A 22,791-nucleotide genomic window follows, 5' to 3' on the forward strand; every position below is an offset into this window, starting at 1 on the left:
TATGGAAATATTTTATGATCTATATGTCAGTCCCGCAGGTTTTATTTGACCTTGACATAATTTTCACGGTGCATTGCTCAGTGTTGATTTTTTGTGTGTTTTGGTTTGTTTTTCTTAAACTATAGGCAATAGATCAACTATATTTGTTGTAAAGAAGAATTGTGTGCTGTACATGCCTGTCTGGCATGGTTCATCTGACCTTAACCTCATTTTCATGGTTCATTGGTCAATGTTTAGTTTTCTTGGTTAATGCTAAGTTTATGTGACAGTTGTAATAAAGCTTTATATTTAGGAGTATCAACATAATATCAATGATTAGTAAAGAAGGCGAGACATTTCAGCGTATGCACTCTTCTTTTTCAAAGCACCATTATAATTTTATTATTGTTTTTAAAGAATATTTATAGTAAAAAAGGAAGGTTGGATCTAGTTTGGGGGTTATGGTGCCATAATTTTAGGAAATAAGGGCTTGTATAATTAGAAGAAGCATGTTTGTAGTTTCTGCCAATAATTGTGTGTACGTGTATGGATCTCTTTGACATTATACCACAAGGTTCCATGTCACAAAGGGAAGACTGGTGTTAATTAGCCCCAAACATGCAGGAATTACGGCCCAAAAATCAAGTGTTTAAGTGTATGGATCTTTCTGATATTGTACTACAATGTTCCATACTACAAATGAAAGGCTGGGACTCAGTTTAGGGTAATTAGTTCAAGGGGGATTCAAAAAGTTGGGGGAGGGGGGGGGGTGTTTTCCAATGGTTTTAAGGAGTTCATATTTTTTTTCAAAATTTCAAAATTTCAAATTTTTAAAATGTTTCAAGAAGAAATCTTCAATTGCACAGTATTGTGCAACAGATCTGTAAGACATTGGACTACATTTATATTTGTCAGAAACCTATATTATGTCAAAACGTTGATCTACAATCCAAATGCAGACAGCATCAAGCTTGAAAATTGTGTCAAAACCTGTCCCAACTGTTCAGGGTTCGACCTCCGTGGTCGTACCAGGCTGCGCTCAGCGAAGCATTTTATTTTTGTTGCACTTCAGTGTTTCTGTTGTTTCGTTGTTTTCCTCTTATAGTTGATGTGTTTCTCTCGGTTTTAGTTTGTAACCTGGATTTGTTTTCCATGTTTTCTCTCAATCGATTTATGACTTTAGAACAGCGGTTTACTACTGTTGTCTTTATTTATGTTATTAATATTCTCTAGAGACATATGCTCTTTGTAGAACAGCAAAAGTAGAAACTTTTTTTTATTAAAATCGTTATAATTGATTATTATCATTCCCATTAAAACTTTTTTTTTAATTATATCATCTTTAATAATACATGTGTATGTGAGTATAGTAATGGCTCTGCAAAGGAATGTAAAAATGCAAAGTTTTGTTTTCAAAATTTTTCATCAATTTTATAGTAGTTTGGTCGTTGCGTAGGTCTTTGTCATGTTGCTGAAACTGAAATTACATCTTTTTCAAAGGCAACTGAAAACATTATTGTAATCCTGGTATATATCATTAATGAGGTTCTTTGTTGGGGATTTGTAACGAACACAGAAAAGCATATCGATAATTACTTGATCAAAATGAAGATAAACATGAATAACTACATATCAATGATCTCATTGAAAACATTTATCGGCGCAAATACGCATGTCTGGTGAACAAACGTGTAATCCCGGTATCTATATTGAGTGTATCTGTTGTTAAAAACACAGCCTGCGCGGTTACAAGAATAAGCAAGAATCAAATCTATATTTCAATATAGTTCATTTGCAACAAAATGTATCTTCTAACCTTCTCATTTATTGTCCTTTTTGCATGGATTTTATGTGAAATAGTTGTTATAAAAAAACAAACGGACAAAATATATCAAAATCATGTACTGTTTGAGATATCAATGCCGATGTGGTCAATATGCGCCCAGTATTGTTCTAGAGTACAAGCGTGCAAATCTATTAATTTTATTGCATTGAACAAAACTTGCCAGATAAACTATGGTGAACCAGGGGAATGTAATGATGAACTTATTGAGAGTGTTGGAAATAGCTTTGCCGCTGCCTCAACGTTTCCAAAGGTGAATACAATATTTTTTTTTTATTAAATCTATGTAAAATTATTCTCTCATATATATCAATAACAAGAACAATTTTAAACGTTATAAAAACATTAACTTGTTGTTTTGGCAGTGATACACAGTACTATAGATATATATATATATATTCCAGACCATATGAGTATTTGGACCGTACGCGTACGGTCCGGACCGTATACGTATACTCGCGTACGGTCCGACCATACGCGTACGTTCGGACTGTATGAGTATACATTTTTTGTACGCGTACGGCCCAATACGAGCTGACCATACATGCTTTGGATCATTTGGATTAAATTTAAACAAATATTTATCACAATCTTAATTTTTAGTTTTAAAAATTGTTATTATTACAATTAGATAGATAAAATGAACAAACGAACAATTGAAATTAAATAGTTTTTTAATTGTATATCTGAATCCTATTTTTGGTACTCCCGCCCAAGGTGACACTTGCTACCACGAATAACGTAACATTTTTTACATTTACATGTTTGCAGTTCATTCATGTTCCTTTGCATTTGCATTTTTATGCAGTTAAGCTGCATTATGCGAGCACCATATATTTGTGTTCCATCCAATAAATGCTTAAATACTTGCCATTAGTATTATCTAGCTGACTTCTATGTTATATATAACTAAATTGAACACTTTTTAAATACTTTTTATTCTGGATTACAAAAAATATGACCAGAAAAACTTAAATGATCGTCGAATCATCCAAAAGTTTTGAAGTTACACATAGGAAGTATGTAGAGCTCATTAGGAATACTTGTGTAGTTTATTATGAAATGTGCTTTTGGATAAGATGTCAAAGAACAATTTCATGAAATATTTAACCGCCGAAAATCTCTTAAGACAAATAGTTTAGATTTCCCAAATGGCAAAAGTCGTAGGGATATTGTTTGTTATCAAAACGTAGTACTACGTCAGTACTCTTATAATTTAACAAATTCAACTGTTCATGCTGTTGGCGGCAATTTCAAACTAGTAGACGAAATTTTCGTATCTTTTCAATTTGGAGGAAGGGTGCAAATTAGCGGTGGTCCGAGGTCTGCGACCTTCCACTTTTGCAAGCGGAATTTCGACTTGGTTACTAAAGCTAGCTACGCCCGACGTAGTCACATTTCAACTTGAAAGAAAATAAGAACTTTGCAAACCTTTTCACCAAAGTCTCCAAATAAACGATCTATAAAACACTTATTTTCATCAATATTATTCGTGACTGCGATGTTTATTTTGTTCAACCGCTAGCTTTATACAGAAAGTCGCCGACAAATAATGGGTAAATTCGAGTAAAATCGTATCTGATTGACAAAATCAACATTGTAAACACAATAACTATGGCTGCCGTGAAGCGGATAAGTGTAATTCTGGAAGCGGATAAGTGTAGTTCCGGAAGCGGATAATTGTAATTCCGGGTTTTGGCGATCAACTACAAAAAAATACAGACAGGTGACAGAATACATCTATCAAGAGGCGGGGGCAGTTGCCCGGGTCCACCCTTTTTGGGAAAACATTTGGTTTCTTATATAGCTAATCATTGAAGCGTGACTGGAGCGGGCCCCTCTTAGGCAGTCAGTGGGCCCCCACTTATGAAAATTTCTAGATCCGCCAGTGTGTATGCATGGTAAATGAATTTAAACACTAGAATTGAAAACCAAAAGATATATATGTAAAAGAAAGAAATAGCAGAATCAGAAAATAGTTTATACAGAAACTCAAAATTACTTTTTGACAAATTTTAATGTCAAAATCCAATAGAATATGTGACAGCTGGGAACAGTATATCTAACAATATATATGTCCATGGTCACAGTATAAATTTTCTTTATCAGTGATACATGATGATAATGCATGTGAGATGCTATTAAAGTGTAAACATATTACTGCAATTTTGAAGGGGTATTTTTTTCTCAATTTTGTCTATACGCGTACGGTTCAAATACTCATACGGTCTAGAACATATATTTATATATTTAAGTTCAGTCTAAGTCACTGAGTGGTCGAATGCGATAGACACGGTGCAGGGTGTGTAATCTCGATATCCCAATGGCATGAGTTAGGATTCTGACGAGGGAAGAACTAAAAGTTGCTGTCGCAAATTTGCAGATTTAACATTGTTGTACTGATATTTAGAGGAGTAATGAAATAAATGTGTTTTCAGCAGTGTATCACCTTCAGTGGTGATCCAATGGATGAATGTAGAGTTGTCACTTGTTTAGCCGTACTCGCCGGCATTTTAACACATGCTATTGTGATATCGTAACAACACCGCCTGTACTGTGTTGAGCGCTATATACCACTTGTCCACCTAGACTGAAAACAATCAGCTTTCGGTGGCCTAGTGTTACCTTTCCCCGTCAGTAGAATCTAGAGTAGTACACAGTACATGATATATTAGGAATGAAGATGCAAATGAATGCAGATTAGCTAAATTATCTGTTGTAAAGGAACGTATAAAATAAATATACATATTGTGTTATTACACTACCTTATTCTGCAGGACATGGAAGCTATTGCGATCACTAAGTATCCTACTCTGAAAGTACCGGTCCAATTCTAACTGAAATGTAAGGTTTACTCGTAGTATTTTGAGTTTTTGTTCCTGCTTTTACCATTGGTAAACCACAAATTAAGATAAGCAGATTATTAAATATAAATAATTTCTAACCTATTATTTAAAAAAATACCTGACTGCTTAAATAGTTTTCCAGGCCTACTTCAAAATACACGTAACCTTTTATGAATGGAACTCATTCTACTAAATTACAGATGGTAAATCTGTAATTATGACCTACGTGTCAAGGAAAAACAACATATCTAAAACATGAACTACATGTCAAGGACAAAACAAAATATCTGAAAACATGACCTATATGTCAAGGACAAAACAAAATATCTGAAAACATGACCTAAATGTCATGGACAACACGAAGTATATGAAAACATGAACTACATGTCAAGGACAACACGAAATATCTGAAAACATGAACTGAATAACATGTCAAGGACAAAACTAAATATCTGAAAACATGAACTACAAATGTACATGTAAAGGACAAAACTGAATTTCTGAAAACATGACTTACATGTCAAGGAGCAAACGAAATATCTGAAAACATGAACTACATGTCATGGACAAGATGAAGTATCTGAAAACATGAACTACATGTCAAGGACAAAACAAAATATCTTAAAACATGACCTATATGTCAAGGACAAAACGAAATATAGGAAAATATTATCTACATGGCAAGGACAAGACGAAGTATCTGAAAACATGAACTACACGTCAAGGACAAAAAGTAATATGTGAATACATGAACTAAATAACATGTCAAGAACAACACTAAATATCTGAAAACATGACCTACATGTCTTGGACATAACGAAATATCTGAAATCATGACCTACAAATGAACATGTCAAGGACAAAACGAAATTTCTGTAAACATGACCTACATGTCAAGGACAAAACGAAATATCTGTAAACATGAACTACATTTCAAGGACAAAACGAAATATTTGAAAAAAGAACTACATTTCAAGGACATAGGAAATATATGAAAACATGATCTAAATGGTAAGGACAAAATGAAATGTCTGAAAATATTAACTACATGTTAGCGGGAGGGTTGGGATCCCTCTGACATGTTTAACCCTGCCACATTATGTATGTATGTGCCTGTCCCAAGTCAGGAGCCTGTAATTCAGTGGTTGTGGTTTGTTTATGTGTTACATATTTGTTTTTCGTTCATCTTTTGTACATAAATAAAGCCGTTAGTTTTCTTGTTTGAATTGTTTTACATTGTCATTTCGGGACCTTTTATAGCTGACTATGCGGTATGGGCTTTGTTTATTGTTGAAGGCCGTACGTTGACCTATAATTGTTAATTTCTGTGTCATTTTGGTCTCTTCTGGAAAGTTGTCTCATTGAAAATCATATCATATCTTCTTTTTTTATATAAATTATACATGTTAAGTACAACACGAAATATTTGAAAACATGAACTGCATGTCAAGGATAAAACGAAGTATATAAAAACATGACCACCGAAATGTCTTGGACAAAACAAAATATCTGAAAACATTACCTGCAAATGTACATGCCAAGGAAAAAACGTTTTTTTTTTAAAACATGACCTGTCATGTCATGACAAAACGAAAAATCTTAAAACATAAACTACATTTCAAGTACAAAACGAAATTTTTGAAAACATGAACTACATGTCGAGACCTAAAAGACATTAACTGTAGACACGAATTACAAGGTCTATAACGATGTAATCTGTAAACATGAACAACATGTCAAGGTCTATAACGATATGATCTGTAAACATGAACAACATGTCAAGGTCTATAACGATATGATCTGTAAACATGAACAACATGTCAAGGTCTATAACGATATGATCTGTAAACATGAACAACATGTCAAGGTCTATAACGATATGATCTGTAAACATGAACAACATGTCAAGGTCTATAACGATATGATCTGTAAACATGAACAACATGTCAAGGTCTATAACGATATGATCTGTAAACGTGAACAACATGTCAAGATCTATAACGATATGATCTGTAAACGTGAACAACATGTCAAGGTCTATAACGATATGATCTGTAAACATGAACAACATGTCAATCTATAACGATATGATCTGTAAACATGAACAACATGTCAAGGTCTATAACGATATGATCTGTAAACATGAACAACATGTCAAGGTCTATAACGATATGATCTGTAAACATGAACAACATGTCAAGGTCTATAACGATATGATCTGTAAACATGAACAACATGTCAAGGTCTATAACGATATGATCTGTAAACATGAACAACATGTCAAGGTCTATAACGATATGATCTGTAAACATGAACAACATGTCAAGGTCTATAACGATATGATCTGTAAACATGAACAACATATCAAGGTCTATAACGATATGATCTGTAAACATGAACAACATGTCAAGGTCTATAACGATATAATCTGTAACCATGAACAACATGTCAAGGTCTATAACGATATGATCTGTAAACATGAACAACATGTCAAGGTCTATAACGATATGATCTGTAAACATGAACAACATGTCAAGGTCTATAACGATATAATCTGTAAACATGAACAACATGTCAAGGTCTATAACGATATGATCTGTAAACATGAACAACATGTCAAGGTCTATAACGATATGATCTGTAAACATGAACAACATGTCAAGGTCTATAACGATATAATCTGTAAACAAACAACATGTCAAGGTCTATAACGATCTAATCTGTAAACATGAACAACATGTCAAGGTCTATAACGATATAATCTGTAAACATGAATAACATGTCAAGGTCTATAACGATATAATCTGTAAACATGAACAACATGTCAAGGCATAAACGATATTATCTTTTAATAGACAATAATAGTGTTTTGACATATCAACGATATATATATATAAGGACGAGGTTAGAAACGGGTAAAATGCCTGGCTCTACCGAGCTTCCCCCCCCCCCCCCCGTTTCGGGACGAATCCTTATATCGTTGATATGTCAAGTCAATACACTATTATTGTCTGTATACTGCATTTTAAAAAACATTTTAATTGTTGGTTGTGTTATTGTTATTTATTCGATTCAAATATTGGGTGAAATCCCCCTTGAAAAAGGCCTCATATCTTGCTGAGAAATATACAACACAATGGCATGTATATTACCAGTTGAAACCAATCGATAGTGAACGGATTCCTTTGAGTATGTACTAAAATATTTACAATAAGCATAAAACATAATGATTTATAGGTTTTAAACAAAAAATATTAACAAGGATTATGTTTCCAACAATTGTACATGTAAAAGAAATAAGTTTGAGCCATTCCACGCTTCTTTGTATACCTTAAAACCAATGACAGGTTGAAGAGGTCATCATGAATAATCAGATATAGTGTCGGCTCTACTATTTGAATATTCATGAGGACAAAAGTAATCGGGCCAGTGGCTGTATATGACATAGAAATATACAGTCAACGCATTTTGACTGCTCAAATAGTACTAGTGTAGTATAAACATGAACTACATGCCAAGGCTTACACGATATTATCGTTTAACTTGATTTACATGCCAAGGCCTAAAAGATAAAATATCAGAAAACATGAACTTCATGTAAAGGCTTAAACGACATTATTTGTAAACACAAACTTCATCTCAATGCGTAAATGATGTTATCTGTAAACGTAAACTTCATCGCAATGCGTAAATGATGTTATCTGTAAACATAAACTTAATCATAATGCCTAAATGATGTTATCTGTAAACTTAATCATAATGCCTAAATGATGTTATCTGTAAACATAAACTTCATCGCAATGCCTAAATGATGTTATCTGTAAACATAAACTTCATCTCAAGGCCTAAATGATGTTATCTGTAAATGAGGTCCAATTGCATTCATTTGTAATTTATTTTCGTTTCAATTTTCAGAATCTAGCTGGTCCATGTAAAGGACATGACTGTAAACCTAATGAAGTATGCATGCCAAAGGGGACGGCTTACAAGTGCTTCCCCTGGTTTACACCACAGTTTCATGAAAATAGTAAGTTAGTCTTTTGTAGACGAAACGCGCGTCTGGCGTATATACTAAATTTAGTCCTGGTATCTATGATGAGTTTATTTACATTGAGACAATCTGTTCGGGCCATTTTTCACAACTTGGTCAGCAATATAGCTTTGTTAAAAATAAAAGAATAGAAATAATGAACTCCAAGGAAAATTGAAAACGTTTTATAGCTAGCCAAATCACTAAATTATCTTACCTCAATGCTGTGCGTTGTAATTTTATAATATTCAGTGAAATTATATTAATAGATTATATATGATATAGAATGTATTGATTTTGTAAATTTATAAAAACAAATACCGAACACTACTATTTTGTTGCTATATAGTCATACTGGTTGCACGTTTAAGAAGCGTCGGATTCGATGACGGCGTCAACAGTTGTTAAGTTTTCTGGTTGAGTTATTTTGATAGGAACAATTTGTGATTAATCATTGATATTTTGTATAAAAAAGCATTACTATTAGTGCTTATCGGTTTGCCCATTATTTTGCGACTGTGCCTCCTAGCCACGGTCTAGTGGCTTTGAATTAATTAGCCATTATAAAAGTTTGGTTCATGCATCAGTTCTTTATTTTTGAACAAGATTCGTTAAAATAGAATTACCTAATATTTCTGTCAAAGGACAATTATTTCAAAGATATTCTTTGTAAATGTATCAATAATTATAAAACAACAAATCAAAAAATAACCTTTTCTCTCCCTTTCTACAGATTTCCAAAGGATATTTGTTGCATGCTCTGGAAATCACCAGTCAATACTGGACACATGGAAATATGCAAGTTTGGGATTGAACATAGACTTTGGAAAGTCGTGTTCCAATCGACACCTTAGAAGTACTATGATTGACAAATGGGATGGATCACTTATTGACCAGGTAAATAGCATACACCTTATAGATCCTTATAGATAATTGAATACTTAAGGTTCATCATAACAAACGGACAAATATGGATGTATTTACATGCCAAAAACTACTCTGACTACAGACTTACCTGTAAAATTGGAAAAGTTTTAATGCCTAGCATCCACTAGATATATAAATTTTAAATGCATTTTGTGCTTCAAAAGGATAAAATCTCTTTTGGATTTTGATGGGCATTTTTTTCCTTCATGCATAAGGTGTGAAAATTAACAAAGTTGTGGTACAACGTTGAGATGCTCCCTCAGGTAAAAAAAACCGGGTTGTATTGTTTTGATTGTCCTTTATTGACATGGACAACAGGTATCTTCACAACTACCGGTGAGTTAAAGAGTTTATATGAGACAGTGTGTGGACAGTATCAAAGTAATTCAGGTGTTTGTTCATTTTTACACCTTCTGCTGAAAGGAAAAAAAATGCCCATCAAAAACCACAAAATGCATATAACTTTTATATATCTAGTGGATGCTAGGCCTTAAAACTTTCCAAACAGCACAGGTAAGTCTGTACACAGAGTAGTGTTTGAGGTGAAAATACGGCCATATTTGTCCATTTGTTATGATGAACCTTTAAAGAGGTACACATCCATTTTGGTCCCTCACCTTTCACATGGATATGATACTTGATAAAATTGAGAATGGAAACGGGGAATGTGTCAAAGAGACAACAACACGACTGAAACCCAAGCCAAGGTCACAATAAGTTTTCAAAACAGCGAGAAATACCCGCGTCCAGAGGCATGCTTCAGGTACATGAAATATAACGTATGCTACCAATGTCAAGTTAAAAGATTCAATTTAGTATATACTAACGCTTTGTTATCATTGAATTTTTAAAAGATAGATATGTGTTTATATGGCAACGAATAACCAGCAACTCAAAGCAGCTATAATACTTCTTATGAAATATGTTCATTTCAGGTGAAAGTCGAGCTGTTCAGAAATGGAGAACCAACTGTAGAGATTAATTTTGATGGTCGCGGTTCAACAAGTTCTGATTGGTTCACTAAGAATCGACTACGTTCTAATTCATTCATCGATATGAATCAACAGTCGGTCTTTAATATCTTCTCGATGGATGGGTAAATAATCTAAAAAAATAAAAAAAAAAACTCGTATTACTTGATCGATCGATTGATCGATCTAGAGAAAAGAGAACTTAAGCAAAACAAAAACTATTTTAAAACATAGAAAGAAAAAATGACAAAAAGTTTAATGCTGACTTGGTAATAATTAAAAATATGATTCAAAGATATTAAAAAAAAAAAAAAAAACAACATTTTTCTTATTCTCAATCTATCAATTGATTTTATTACCTTTGAAACTTTTACTTCAGATAAAAAGGTAATCTTCTTGACCCACAGATGCATAACCCATCAAAGATTAGTAGAAACACGATTTTGTGACTATACATATATTGTCCGAAAACGAAATTTCACCCCAAGTGTAATGATTAATTTATAGGCAGATATGGCAAGCCGTTCTCGTCAAAACTATGTTTAAACCCTTTTTTCGAAAAAAAATACACCCTGAGATTTAAAAACCTAAAATAACACACTGAGAAATCGAAATTACACACTGAGATTTAAAAAAATAAAAAACTCACACTGAGAATTCAAAATTACACACTGAGATTTTAAAAAGACACACTGAGATGAAATAAATTGAAAAACACACACTGAGAATTGTTAATTACACACAGAGATTTCAAAAATACACACTGAGATTAATATGCAAATTACTAATGAATATTCATGAGAGATGAATAATTCAACAGATTAATACCTTGATCTCAAGAACTCTTGTCATTATAATGAAATGCGATTCCTTCAACCAACATTCGTAATAAATTTCAAGACTTAACATCGCTTATATTCATAAGTTAGTTTGTTGCCTATAATTCAGATCATTACTACCAGTAATTAAACATGGGTCCCTTTTCAAAAGTCTTCCAACTGTTTCCCTGATTTTGCTAGTTAATCTTTTATAATTTTGTTACGTTTATATGCTATAATAGACACTTTTCTTGGACGAGAGGAGAGAGTAAAAATTTCACTGCATTCTTTTGCAGATTGTTCCAATGTTTTCTTATAATTTTGATAAAGTTTTTCACCGTTTGGTTATATTTTGTAATAAGAGTAAGTGGGAATTTCTAAAGTTTTTTTAATTAATAATTTGGAACCAAATCGAAGGACTAACGAGTTCTGTCCCCTTGTTGTTTTAAGCTTGTAATAGATTCAGATTAAGTATGCTAATTAGATATGCGCGCATAAAAAGTGCGCACAAATCTCAGTGTGTAATTTTAAATTCTCAGTGTGTAATTTTAAATTCTCAGTGTGTAATTTCAAATTCTCAGTGTGTAATTTCAAATTCTCAGTGTTTGTTTTCAGTTTATTTATTCTCAGTGTGTCTTTTTGAAATCTCAGTGTGTAATTTTCAATTCTCAGTGTGTAATTTTCAATTCTCAGTGTGCGTTTTTCATTTTTGTAATCTCAGTGCGTCTTTATGAAGTCTCAGTGTGTAAATTTTTAATTCTCAGTGTGTAATTTTCAATTCTCAGTGTGTAATTTTCAAATCTCAGTGTGCGGTTTGAAGTTTTTAAATCTCAGTGTGCTTTGTTGTAATTCTCAGTGTGTAATTTTTTCGAAAAATGGTTTAAACATAGTTTTGACGAGAACGGCTTGCCATAGGCAAACCTTTGACCAACTGATATAAAAATCAATAGGGCTCGTTATTTCGAAAGATATTGATAAATGTTTGAATATAATACTGTATAAATAGATTTTTACAGGTCCAGACCTAAATTAAACAGATTGAAAATTATGACTATCAAGTACAATCCCTCCCGTTAGGGGTTTAGTATCAAACCATCATAAAAGATATGAGAAGAACATAACTATATACACATAACTATAAACACATTTGTTGTGAGCTCACTTGGTATCTGATATTTCTCAACTCGACTTTAAATAGATGTCAGCTTTTTTTCTGCTTTTATTACTTCTAGATTTTAACGTGCTTCTCATGAACCTTTCCGTTGAACACGTCACATGCGAAGTATAAAAGTTAGGGTACTAGAAGTTGAAAGTTCAATGGATACACCAAATTTCCTTTACAATTTCCGATCTTTAATTATTATCACTCATCTTGCAGGAGTAAACAAAATAGGACGGTTTACTGTCCCACTAGCAAGTTCTTACTGTTATGGGCATTCTTGCAGCCTATAGCATATCGGGAAACGTAGCAATAAGAGATTAGTCAGAGATCGGCGGGATAAAACGATATTAATCGGATTAACGTATTCATTAACTTTGGAATAGCATGTTGCATGGTGTAGAGGCTGTCAGCTTTTTTTTTTCATTTAGAAGCAATGGTCAAGAAAAGGAAACGGATTTAGACGATTGACACTTCAGTCGTAGATAATTTTCTTTTTTCATAAGCATCTGGTGGATTTATTGTATTTCCTTGTATTGTATTGCATTCAATTGTCAATTGATGCCATGAGAATCAAAATGATTGTTACAAACGACTACATTAGACTACTAGGTAAAAAAAGGCAACAGTAGTATACCGCTGTTCAAAACTCATAAATCTATGGACAAAAAACAAAATCGGGGCAACAAACTAAAACTGAGGGAAACGCATTAAATATCAGAGGAGAACAACGACACAACATTAAAATGTAACACACACAGCAACGGACTAAACATTAGACAAAATCCGATAAAAATAACCAATATAACATCAAAACCAAATACATGAATTTGGGATAGAATAGTGCCGTGACACGTCTTACAGTAATGTTAATTCACACTCAAATATAAGAGAAAACAAACGACACAACGGAAACACAACGTAAAAATGTTACACACACAGAAACGAACTATGATATAACAATGGCCATTTTCTTGACTTGGTACAGGACATTTTTAAAGAAAAAAAAATGGTGGGTTGAACCTGGTTTTGTGGCATGCCAAACCTCGCACTTTGATGGCATTGTTAAATATAACATTAAAATGACAACATAATAATACAGGACTACAGTGCAAATAAATAGGAGAACGTATTAGGCATAGAAACATATGAATAATAGATAACAAAAGGCATCAGGTTTAAAATTCATTACGTCAAAAACGCGCCTCGTCCAAACAAGACTTACCAGTGACGCCCAGATATAAAAGTTCGAAAGTCAAAAAAGGTGTACAAAGTTGTACAGCTCTGAGGATCAAAAGTTGAAAAAGGTTGTGCCAAATACGGCTAGGGTTTTTTGCTTGTGATAAGAACATATATATAGAACAATTTATGCTATTGTAAACAGTAAATTTTATCAAATGAATATAAAAGATTTACCTGATAAAACTGACGTCTTAACTAATTACTGAAAACAAAACCTGAATACATAATACATAGAAGACCAACACAGAAAATAGACACACCCGACTCAGTCCAGGCCTGAACGCAAAAAGTCAATGACGTCACATACGAAGTGGTGAAAAGGCACAATATTACGTCATTCAGACATTTGAATTTCTGAAACAGCACAAATATGACGTCATATTTGAAAAATTATGTCTAAAAATGTGTCTTTTGTCCTTCATTTGTATTCCTTGTGAAGAGTCAAGCCCTGTTCATTTGTTGTTTGCTTTTATGTTGTGTGTAGATTGTTACATCATTGTCCTAGGTTAGAGGAGTTAAACACGGTGTTAAGCCTGTGATACAGTAGTTGACAAATATCACCGTCAGTTCCAGTTCCGATCCACATACTACTCTACATTAATGGAGTAAATGTAAATAGTTCCGGAACGGAAATGATCAATGTACGGATTTTGGTAGTTGACGTGAGTTATTGTCGGCATATTTGTAAATAGACCATTTTCGAGTTTGTCCGTAACCGGAAGAAAACTCGTCAATTATGCGCGCCTATATATACGTGACGTCATTTACCAAAAAGAGGAAATCGTCTGTAGCGATGCACTATTAACGTTCATCAAGCGTCTTAGTGATCGTCATTGTGCAGGATACACTAGACATATTGTTTGTTCCGTAATTACTTAATCACAATTCCTTAATGACAGTACTTATTCAATTATGAGAACTCAACTTGCTGAATAATTCGTGCAATATAGCATCATAGATTTCCTCCCACTCCCTCAAAATTGGAACGGAAGTGGCGATGCCCCTAAACGCACGAAAGAGGTTCACTAATACCCCAGTCCCACTAGGCCACGATCGCACTACGATCTGTGAAAAAAATGCAAATTTTGATGATCGAGGTACGATCGTGTAGGTCGCAGTAAGGTCGTACCACGGTCGTGGTGAGGTCTTCAAGATCGTGAAGAGCGTGGCCAACTTTGAACATGTTCAAAACAATCGTGGTGTGGTCGTGGCGAAATTAGGTCGTAGTAAAAGCGTAGTGAGAGCGCACTAAGATCGTAGTAAGATCGCAAAGGTCGCTGTACAATCGTAGCGAGAGCGTAGCGAAAGCGTGATTCTATTCGGAGAGATTGCGCTACGATCTCACAGCGACGTTATCACGACCTTACTACGACCATCACGTTCTCACCGCGACCCAACTACGCTTCCACTACGACTTTACCACGCTGTTCACGACCATAGTACGATCCTATCACGCCCTTGCTGTCCTCGTCACGCTCTTCTCACGACCTTACTACGTTCACACTACGACCATCATTATTATTGTCATTTTCACATAAAATATATAAAAAGCTCCCTAGATTTTGTTTGTCTGAATGTATTTATCCATTTGCTCTAACGGCTCAACCATGCTTCTCGTTTTTATATAGATTAGACCGTTGGTTTTTCCCGTTTAAATAAAATTGAGAATGGAAATGGGGAATGTGTCAAAAAGACAACAACCCGACCAAATAAAAAACAACAGCAGAGGGTCACCAACAGGTCTTCAATGTAGGGAGAAATTCCCGCACCCGGAGGTGTCCTTCAGCTGGCCCCTAAACAAATATATACTAGTCCAGTGATAATGAACGCCATACTAATTTCCAAATTGTACACAAGAAACTAAAATTAAAATAATACAAGACTAACAAAGGCCAGAGGCTCCTGACTTGGGACAGGCGCAAAAATGCGGCGGGGTTAAACATGTTTGTGAGATCTCAACCCTCCCCCTATACCTCTAACCAATGTAGAAAAGTAAACGTGTAACAATACGCACATTAAAATTCAGTTCAAGAGAAGTCCGAGTCTGATGTCAGAAGATGTAACCAAAGAAAATAAACAAAATGACAATAATACATAAATAACAACAGACTACTAGCAGTTAACTGACATGCCAGCTCCAGACTTTAATTAAACTGACTGAAAGATTATGATTTCATCATATGAACATCAGGCACAATCCTTCCCGTATTTTTTGGGCCCTTTATAGCGTGCTTTTCGGTGTGAGCCAAGGCTCCGTATTGAAGGCCGTACCTTGGCCTATAATGGTTTACTTTTATAGATTTTTACGTTGATTGAGAGTTGCCTCATTGGCACTCATACCACATCTTCCTATATATATTGACACCTCTGTGTCATCTCTGCTATCGTTCACTAAAATATCGTCATTTGAGCTTTTTGGACCAACAATAGGTTGTAATTTAGGTTTGATTGGTCGTTCCGACATCTCTTGATGACAAGTATTATACTACTTATGTGTATAGTATCAGTTTAATTGAAGTCTGGAGCTGGCATATCAGTTAACTGCTAGTAGTCTGTTGTTATTTATGTATTATTGTTATTTTGTTTATTTTCTTTAGTCACATCTTCTGACATCAGACTCGGACGTTTCTTTAACTGAATTTTAATGTGCGTATTGTTATGCGTTTACTTTTCTTCATTGGCTAGAGGTATAGGGGGAGGGTTGTGATCTCACAAACATGTTTAACCCCACTATTTTTGCGCCTGTCCCAAGTTAGGAGCCTCTGACCTTTGTTAGTCTTGTACTATTTTTAATTTTAGTTTCTTGTGTACTATTTGAAGTTTAGTATGGGGTTCATACTTTGCTCCCTCTGCCTCTACATCAACCTCTACCACCACGCCCCCGTGTTCTAGTAGATTTTGGTGGCATGACTGTATTGTTTCCGAGAAATCTCCGTTTTAATCAGAAATAGAAGGAATGGAACTATATTGATATGAAACACGATATTGACGGTATTGCTGAGAACGTAGTAAGATCGCGGTATGAACGTAGTATAATCGTGGTAAGAACGTGCTATAATCGCAGTAAGATAGTGTTGCAATCGGATAACGCGTGGTATGGTCGTGGTGAGAACGTGAAGAGCGTAGAAAGATCTTTATAAGCGTAGTGAGGTTGCAGAATAAGCGCGGTGAGAACGTGGTTTAATCGTAGCGGGATCGTTGTTGAAGCGTAATTAGGACGTAGTAGCATCGTGAAAGCAATGAAAATTAACATTTTCATACCGCTCATACCGCGACCTCACCACGATCTAAATTTATTTTAGATCGCGGTGAGCGTGGTGCGATCGTGGTCTAGTGGGACTGGGGCTTAAAGCCAAAGTTTTTGACGGAAATGCAGCGAAATCGAAAATTATAACTAAGGTTGTAGGTATTTTGCTATTGCCATTTTTAAACGTTTTTACACCAGGTCCTTTTATGTCTTAATAACCAAAACTGTACGGGTTTACTCATTTTTGACGGTCGCCCTATAAGATGTAATTGTTCACATCATTATTTGTGGTCGTTATTAGTTGTTTGAAATCAAACCGCGGGTATTTTGTTTTATAATGATATTTCACTTAATAGAATGTTGCAAAAAGAAAAAAATCAGAAAAAAATATACAATTTGTTTCAAACTTCTAAATGACTCACTTTTTTCATAATAAACATGACTGAAAAAAAAAAAAAACGTTTAATATAAGTTTTCTTTATTTTGTTGACATAGTGACGATACCTGGGGTGCCCGCCATTTCTTCATTAGTAACACGTATTATAATGGTGGTTGTCCTAACGACATTGCTTGGATGGCAGTGATTGACACATCTGATTCAAATGTCCGTGCTTGTAATTATGATAGGCTACCTGGGAAAGCCTACCCATACATTTTATATGGCCCCGATCAGCAACTGACTAAATTTGAAGGTAAGTCAGACGATATTATACAAATATAGCCTTTGTATGAGATTGATACAAGGATATATTGACCTGAAAGAAGTATATTGACTGAGGACGAAGTCCGAGGTCGATATACTTCTTGGGGTCGATATATCCTGTATTGACCTCATGCAAAGGCTATATTTGTTATATTATTAATTTCCGGCCATGTTTGTATCAAAATCGTCATTTAGATTTGTTGGAACTTTATAGATATTACATTGTCTCCTTGACAATAACAACATATTAGCTGTTATTTCATTTACTTTTTTTTTAAACTTATGTATTTAAAGTTTTTTTTTCGTTAAATAATCGATCACAGATATCATTTCTTTTAAAACGTTAAACAATATCCTGTAATTCATTACATGACGTCACAAACTATATCGGTTTTTAGATATTCTAAAAATAACCGTGCAATATGCTTTTTTCCGGTCAAATTGAATATGGTTTTTGCTATCCGCCGTTTTCTCTCTACCTTCGAAAATATAATTTAGCATGTGACCATTACTAAACGAATCAAATTTGTTAAAATAGAAGAATTAATAATATTATTTTTTTTATCATATACTTATATGAAATATTGGTATAATTGTACCCCTTCTTAAAAATAATTTGTCCATACATTTACTCAAAACAATCAATTTGTAGAAATTGTCTTAGCCGTGTGATATGACGTCCGTTTATTATCGCAAACCTTTCTGTAACGTTATTGCAGTGCATTACGACGTCGTTTGGCAAATGCCGAAAAAATACACCGCAATGGTTCGTTTGTAGTGAAAAACACAACTAAGTAAGATACAAAAATATTAAGATTCAGGAAAATATATTATTAAAATGCAAAACAAATAATGGAATAAATGCATTTTTCCAAGTTTTAATAAAAAGGTTTGTCTGTCTGTCTTCTGCTGAAGTATATGAAAACAAGAACATTTTAACATGTCATTTTTCTTATCGCCCTTCCCTTCACCTATATCACCCTGCTCTGTCTCTCCGTAATTCTCATATTAAGACTTCCAAACGAGACCAGGCATTATCAGCGACGTCACAATGTTAGAGGAGAAGTTGTCAGCGACGTCACAATGTTAGAGGAGAAGTTATCAGCGACGTCACAATGCGAAAGGAGAAGTTATCAAGCTTTCGTCAAGCGTAAAACTGATTAGGGAGAAAGAAAAGACCAGTAATAGAACGATAAAAAGATAATCGGGTTTTCTACGTAAAGATATCGTAAAATATCAGCCGTTCAACACAATGTAAAACTTTTTAACTCAATTGCTGCGCTCACTCGCCAAAAAGGTTCACAATGTGGTTCATGGCTGATATTTTACGATATTAGTGTGTAGAAAACCCGTTAATCTATACATATCAGACTTATTATCAGTCAATTGTCAAAATCATCGCTCTCGAGCCTTTCGGCTCTCGGGCTGACAAGGGGCTGATATGAAACATGCCATGTTATCTGTATATATGTTAAATATTAGATAACTTAAATCATATTTTAATATAATATGGTAGTTTGCTTTTCACTTGTTCCGTTTTTTTGACAGCGTTTGATTTTGACAGTTGTTATGGACTTCCTTTTTTTGAATATGCTTTGGTGTTCGGTATTTTTGTTATACTTCTTTAGATTCATCGATGTATTGATGAAGATTTAACAATGTGCATTCTTTGTTTGGGCAATAGTGTTCACCAGTTCTGATGTTATTTCATTATTTTTGTAATGGAGGAAATTTGCATGGTTAAGGAATATTCAACAATAAGCAACACCACAATCACATTTGAGGCCCCTCATGGGGGGGTCCTAGTAATCACATAATCACCATTTTTTTGCCAATATAATCACATAATCATTAAATATTTGCTTATCTTTAGTAATCAAATAATCATAAACTAAAAATACAGTCCTAGGTAATCAAATAATCATGAAATATTTGGCTTAATAATCAAATAATCATTAAAAAAACGGCCAAGTAATCACATAATCAAAAACCCCATGAGGGCCCTCACATTTTGATAAGGATCGATATAATTATAGGCACCACGTGATTATCGATTAATTGATTGACTGATTGTTGTTGTTTAACGCCATTGTCAAACTTATATCAAGTCATATTTGCATGGGATGCTTACCATACGAAAATGCTGGTCAACTCCGTTTGGAGTTATACATACAAAGAGATTGTCGACACAATTGTTCATATCCCGTTCGGAAATTACCCCTTACCTGTAGACGCCATTCGGCAATCCTCGGTAGAATCCGCATCTTCGCTAGCCAAGGGTTACGATCCACTCCCGCTCTCTTCACCCTTGGCAGATTGAGCCAACATGTGTGATAACAATGTTGCGCCATCTATCGGAAAATTAAAGTCACGCCCATTATTCTTGACCAATGGTAGCACTTGCACTTTTCAATTTGGAGGTAAAAACACGGTAGCGTCTAGATTCTACACACTTGGTGAAGCCGGAAATGGAAATATACGTCAATATTCATGCATATGTGCATGAAACATACACAGGAACTTCTGTAAGTTGATTAAAAACATTCAAGTTGTCACTAAATATAGTCGTATGTTTAGGGATGTAAAGACTTGTTGCACAATAAACACGTGGCAATTGTTTACAAACACTTTCTACATTTACACGTGATCATGTTATAGGCGCTTTTTGATTGGATGCAGCGAGTTTCGACTGCAACCAATAAAATTCCTTACCTTGTGTCTCCGAAATTGTTTCTCAATCCGCCAAGGGTGAAGAGAGCGGGAGTGGATCGTAACCCTTGGCTAGCGAAGATGTAGAATCTGCTACTCTCCTTCTATCCTCTAGATGAGGATACGGAATCGGCCGAGTTGAGACGAATGCTGTAGACGCACTTAGTTTTAATTATTTATTCAAGCGATCCCCAAAGTGTTCAATGATCATTCTTGGCCTTGGTAGAATTTGATGTGGCTTACGTATAATTATACCAGATTCTCATGTATTATATGGTCCGAGGTATAATGTTAGTCTCATTGGAAATCTTGTATCAATGTCATTGGAATTTCTCACTAAATTAAGGCAACAGTAGTATACCGCTGCTCGAAGTTTGAAAGTTTGATATCGCTACAAATATGCTATCAACTATTTAAGATATGGGAACATTGTGTGGCACTTTGTTATATGCCACTAAGTGTGACAATATAAAAAAAAGAAGATGTAGTATGATTGCCAATGAGGAAACTCTCAATAAGAGACAAAAAGCCGGTCTTAAAGGATTTTACTACATGCAAAAGATGTCATTTCGAACATTTAATCCTGCCACATCATGTATATGCCTATCACAATCCAGGAGCATGTAATTCAGTGGTTGTCGTTTGTTGCTGTAAACAAAATTTGTTTTTCGATTATTGTTTTGTACATAAATCAGGCCGTTAGTTTTCTTGTTTGAATTGTTTTACATTTGTCATTTTGTGGCCTTTTATAGCTAATTCCAAAGTGTGGGTTTTGCTCATTGTTGAAGGCCTTACGGTTACCGATAGTTGTTAACTTCTACGCCATTTGTTCTCTCAGACTGATGGATAGTTCTCTTATTGACAATCATACCAAATCTTTGTATTTCTTTATTGAAATATAACTGTGTTACAAAAACATTGCCTCCTTTAAATTTTCTCATCTAATTAGCAGTACTTGTGATGTGAAAAATTTATTTCGTTCATTTTCAGTTGATAAATTGACAAAAAATAAGGTATCAGATACTGGATGCAAATGTAATGTTATACCTTTTTATGTTCGTTTTGGGGATACAGCTCTATACCATTGTATACGTTTTCATAAGTCTTGTTACAGTATTGAAATTACTCCGCTCTAAAAGTTTCAGTTAAGGTTGACATTGGAAAACACTCTGAACGCAACAAACTTTTTATTTTTTTTAAGTGTTTGATAATTTATTACTATGTACGTGAATGAAAAAAGTTTAACGCATTTAAATAAAAATTCGCTGAATATTTGAACGTCAATGTAACATTTAATACACTAATTTTCGTCATTCATGTGTGAATTGTTGGATAATACACAATGTCATGTACTTTGGTGATGGGACAAACGTTTGATTACTTCAAATCTCACTCATATTTTTTTTCGTTTTAATAATGTTTGTTTCTATTTTAGGAAGCTATGCTGTAGCTGACATGATGATTATATCTATTTCGATGGTTTAAAATGGAAATTCATGCTATAAGAATCTTGACTGATAAAAATAAACAAGTACTGAAACCTTGTACTTGTATTTACCTTTGAAAATATTGACACATATTTCTTTCGTGGTAAAATATTTCACCCGGGGCTGCTGATCTATATTGTGTTTTCTCAAAGTGAAATTGATGCAGAAACTGAGTCCGTGGATTTCAAATATTATCTTTCCTTTACAAAAAAAAACGTTTCTAGAAAACCCTTTACATCTCAATTCAACAGTTCATTTATAAATATGACCATATTAAAGATATTGCATGTCAACAAAGTCGCTGAATACTAAGTAATATATTTGAAGGATTCTGCAACACTTTGCTATGTATTCATAAAAGGAAAATTAAACTTACTACATTTAATTCGTTCCGTGCGCAAAAATTGTGCATTTCCCAAATCTGTTTTAGAATGCAGATTTAGTCAGCTTTGTGGATTTATAGTTAACTCAGGTTAAATGATATATCTGTAAATTTTGTATTTCTTTTACTGGGTGAATGTAACATGTAAATAATAAACATATTATTACATTTATTGTTCCATACATTTTAATTTTGAAATGTTCTAAATTTACCTCAGATTAAATGTTATATCTGTAAATTTTGTATTTCTATTACTGGGTGAATGCCCCTTTTTGTTGACTAAAAGTCCTAGGTGGTATCACTAGACCGACGAAAACCAGTAATTTATACTGTTGGTTATTGGTGTGGTTAGGTTGTTTTCTCACTGACGTATACCCTACACCTCTTTTCGTGAAATTGATATACACTCGGTGTTCCTTAGCAGTAACTGGTCTATATATAAAAAAAA

At 34.1% G+C, this 22,791-nt stretch overlaps 1 protein-coding gene and 1 pseudogene across 1 annotated transcript; one reads left to right on the top strand and one right to left on the bottom strand.

Annotated features, from left to right (window-relative positions):
- Window positions 1-1,726: 1,726 nt before the first annotated feature.
- LOC143076301 (uncharacterized) lies at window positions 1,727-22,499 on the top strand. Its single transcript, XM_076252029.1, has 6 exons — window positions 1,727-2,075; window positions 8,584-8,695; window positions 9,432-9,595; window positions 10,561-10,721; window positions 17,558-17,754; window positions 21,910-22,499. The coding sequence occupies exons 1-6, from the start codon at window positions 1,782-1,784 to the stop codon at window positions 21,957-21,959; spliced, it is 978 nt and encodes a 325-aa protein (XP_076108144.1). The 5' UTR covers window positions 1,727-1,781; the 3' UTR covers window positions 21,960-22,499.
- LOC143076924 (uncharacterized) lies at window positions 6,344-7,811 on the bottom strand (annotated as a pseudogene).
- Window positions 22,500-22,791: the final 292 nt, after the last annotated feature.

Source organism: Mytilus galloprovincialis, chromosome 5, assembly GCF_965363235.1.
Source record: "Mytilus galloprovincialis chromosome 5, xbMytGall1.hap1.1, whole genome shotgun sequence".
Classification (NCBI taxonomy): Eukaryota; Metazoa; Mollusca; class Bivalvia; order Mytilida; family Mytilidae; genus Mytilus; species Mytilus galloprovincialis.